The sequence below is a fragment of the Chaetura pelagica genome, unplaced genomic scaffold (genome assembly GCF_000747805.2).
Source record: "Chaetura pelagica isolate M959 unplaced genomic scaffold, ChaPel_1.0 scaffold425, whole genome shotgun sequence".
In the NCBI taxonomy this organism is placed as follows: Eukaryota; Metazoa; Chordata; class Aves; order Apodiformes; family Apodidae; genus Chaetura; species Chaetura pelagica.
In genome coordinates, this window is record NW_009953205.1 from 1637211 (window position 1) to 1640726 (window position 3516).

Consider the following 3516-nt stretch of genomic DNA (forward strand, 5'->3'; position numbering starts at 1 on the left):
ATCAATTCGTTCGTATAAGTATCTGGAAATTGTCACAGATAAACACACAAACCATTGCAGTTTTTTTGCATTATATGAAAGGGGATTAAAACAGATCTTGCATACTTATGCTTTACAGTGAATAAAAGTGATACAAACCAACTTTGATTACCAGCAGGTAACATAACCAGGAAACAACAGAACTCACCTATTTGCAGTACTAATACACATCAGCAAGTTCAAAAACTAAGCATTTTAAGACAAGTCCTTCTGAACTTTGTCTGTTAAATGAAGTACCTGATTACATACACCAGGAAACAAGTACTGTCATGGCACTTAGCTGCATTAAAACACACCTTAACCCTAAGTCCCATGCGGACACTTAGAAGTCTTTCACATGCTATTATGCTTGGATCCCTGCCTGGGGTCACAGAAACAGGACAGTGTATTTTTGTATTATATCCCAAATTCTCTATAATGTATAATATAGCCAAGTCATCAGCACAAAGAAGTACTCGGTGAGCTATCACTGGACAACCTGCATGTTGATTCTGTCAAGATTAAGAGAAACGGAACCAAAATGACATGATAGTACCTCTTATCTGTCTTTATCAAGGCATCAGTGAATCCAGGGCTTCCTAAATTAAAACCAACAAGTTTAAAAGCCCAAAGTAAAACTGTAACTTCTGTTACCTACCTCTGACAATTACAAAGACACATACAGAACTTCTGAAATCAAGTGCAATGCCTAAAACAGAAGCAAATACTGCTGTACATTGTAAATGGAGCGAGATGCTGAATGTACATCTACTAGTTGAAAAGTCTCTCAACCATTTTTCTTCTAATCAGCTATGAAATGGCACAGGAGATAATCCACAGGACTACAGGCATTTTGGCAGGCAGCCATCTCCTACAGCCACAGATTCTGTTAAGTATGAAGTCTAATAACGCATGCACACTGACATTGCTAATCAAACGGTAGCTCAGAGCAAGATTCAGCTCCTATGGATTTCAGAACATTCTACCTGCAGATAAGAGGCACAGGTTTAGATGTTACATTCTTACAGAAAAAGGAGTATGTTCCATACTAGATTATACATAAATAATACCAAGAAGTTAAAATTAGTCTACCGAAATACAACTGTTGAGCTGTCAGTTCAAAATGGTATTTTTATGAAACAAAAAATATAAAAGCAGACAAGTTCTATAGAATTATCATAAAAAGATATATTAATATAATCTACAAATTATTTTAAATATACATTCCAGTACCCACTGCAGGAAGGTTTGACATTTTTACACGTTAGGTCCATGTTACTATGTAGTTCACTGACATCTACAGATTTCAAAGCAGTACACTCAAACAAATGGAGTACTGAAACAACTAGAACTATGCCTTTTTTAAAGTTTTTCAGGTGGATATAGCAACTACTGATCATAACCAAGTTTAATGTTAGATTTTATGTGCTAAGGCTTTATGCACAGCATTTAGTCACATGCTTAAATAAGCTCTTAAGTTTCTCTAGGGTCAACAGTAAAATCCAAGGGTGCTATTATTTGTGACAACAAAAGCTGATCTAAGGACTTGCTTTAGGGTTGGCAGTTAAATTCTGTTGCAAAACAGTAATGATTAGAAAAGACAGGAAGCACACTTTAATGTCTACATTAATAAAAACAAACCAGTTGTTTACCACTTGATACATTCTGCTGGGAACCAGGAGCTGCATTACCGTGGACTGGTCCAAATTAAACACCATGTAAATGAAGAACACATTCTATGCTTCCTGGGGTTTGAATGACCAATATTGAGCTTGAACTTACATAAATCCTGTCTTTGGTATGCTGAAATCATGAATCCAGCACTAGCAAAGGCAGCCCCACTGAGAACAATACAGGAGACAGAACATGCAGTATCTTACCTTTTATGTATAAGGTAATCCTCCAAAATATCAAGGCAGCGCACCATTTGAGAGAAGATAAGGACCTTGTGGCCTCCTGCTTTCATTTTTGGAAGAAGTTTGTCGATAAGAACCAATTTACCAGCAGATTGGACCATTGCTTGCAGATGGAAGTCAGGAGCACTACAGCTGTATGTCTCTTTAAACTCTCCAAGGATTTTCTCCTCAGCACCTATTCAAGAAGGTATTTCTATAACTACAGGTGGAGCTACAGCAATATTATCATATATATATACACAAAACTAAAATTGCTGAAATAGTGCTTGTACTCTAAATATCCCCCAGTAGCCACTTTGGTGTCTTAAAAACAGTATTTTGAAGACCCTTTCCAAAATCCCCCTATTACTGAAATAATTGCAAAAATTTAAGAGCTTGAAGTGTTTTTTTCATGCAACCAGGAAAAATATGCAAGTTAGTTATAAGATAGTAAGAAAAGCAAGAAGACTGACACAGAACATATCACTTGCAGGAAACACGAATTTAAGTTAGATCTAGAAGTTCTTCTTCACACTGCTCTCAAAGAGATGTAACATTTCCATAAGATAATTGCTTCTAAATGTTCTGTGAAATCCTACAATGTAATAAGCTCACGTTTCAGGCCTCAAATACACAATGGCCTTGCTACTTGACCTTACATCTATCAAAAAATGCTTCTACCTAATCCAATCTTTGGTAAGTCTGGTGAAAACGTCAAAGAAATATAATAAATTTTATTTAATACTCTGAAGTATAAAAATGGGTAATAAAAAGAGAGAATCAGTCTTTAAAATGTATTCACCTTTGATGAGATAAGGGTGATTACAACACTTTCTGAGTTCCATCATAGTGTTAACCAGATTTGGTACATTTGCTTGCCCTGCTCCTTTGGATAAGAAAGCAAAATTTTTCTCCAAAATGGCTCGATAATATTTCTTCTGAATATTAGTTAGCTCTACTTCAATTATAGTTTCCTCCTTAGGAGCCAGCTTTTTTTCCACATCTTCCTTTAATCGTCTAAGCATCATGGGTTTCAGGATAGCTTGTAGTTTCTGAACCTTAATAAAACACAACAGTTTGTTGCAACATGAAAAAGTAACAGTGCAGTTTAATTTTAAAATTGTGAACTTGATTTTTTCCTAGACTTACACAAAATATTTTCCAGATGTGATATATCCATATTTTTAATGCCAAATTACTACATAATTTTTTATGTACTCCAAAACAAGAAAATCTTTCCTAGCACTTGTCTGCAAAGACTTGGCCTACAAAGCCAGAAAACATCTATTTTTACTATTCTCACTATTTACTTGCCAAATTTAAAAAACAGACCCAAAGAATAAATTATTTAAATAAAATACCATACTTAACTGATTTCTACCACCCAAATAGTCTAAAGAAATTACAAGACCAAAGAACTCCTAGGTGGTATGCAGGGATTGAAGGGGAGGGTGGGAAGCAGTAACAGTTACTATCCAAACCAGAAATTTTTCCTTCAGGGAAGTCACTCTCACACACTGAAGGTCAAAATGAACTTATTCAACATTGCAATACCTGTTCCTCTGTTTTAAGGTCTCCAAATTCTTGCATAAATGTAGATTCA

General features: G+C 35.3%; 1 protein-coding gene across 1 annotated transcript in view; it reads right to left on the minus strand.

Moving 5' to 3' along the window:
• CHD9 (chromodomain helicase DNA binding protein 9) overlaps positions 1 to 3516 on the minus strand; it is a 73112-nt gene that overhangs the window by 22981 nt on the left and 46615 nt on the right. The window contains 4 exon segments of the mRNA XM_009997473.1: positions 3 to 22; positions 1899 to 2109; positions 2716 to 2971; positions 3468 to 3516. The exon segment at positions 3468 to 3516 is cut by the window's right edge and continues 3 nt beyond it. Coding sequence (XP_009995775.1) covers positions 3 to 22; positions 1899 to 2109; positions 2716 to 2971; positions 3468 to 3516 — 536 coding nt within the window.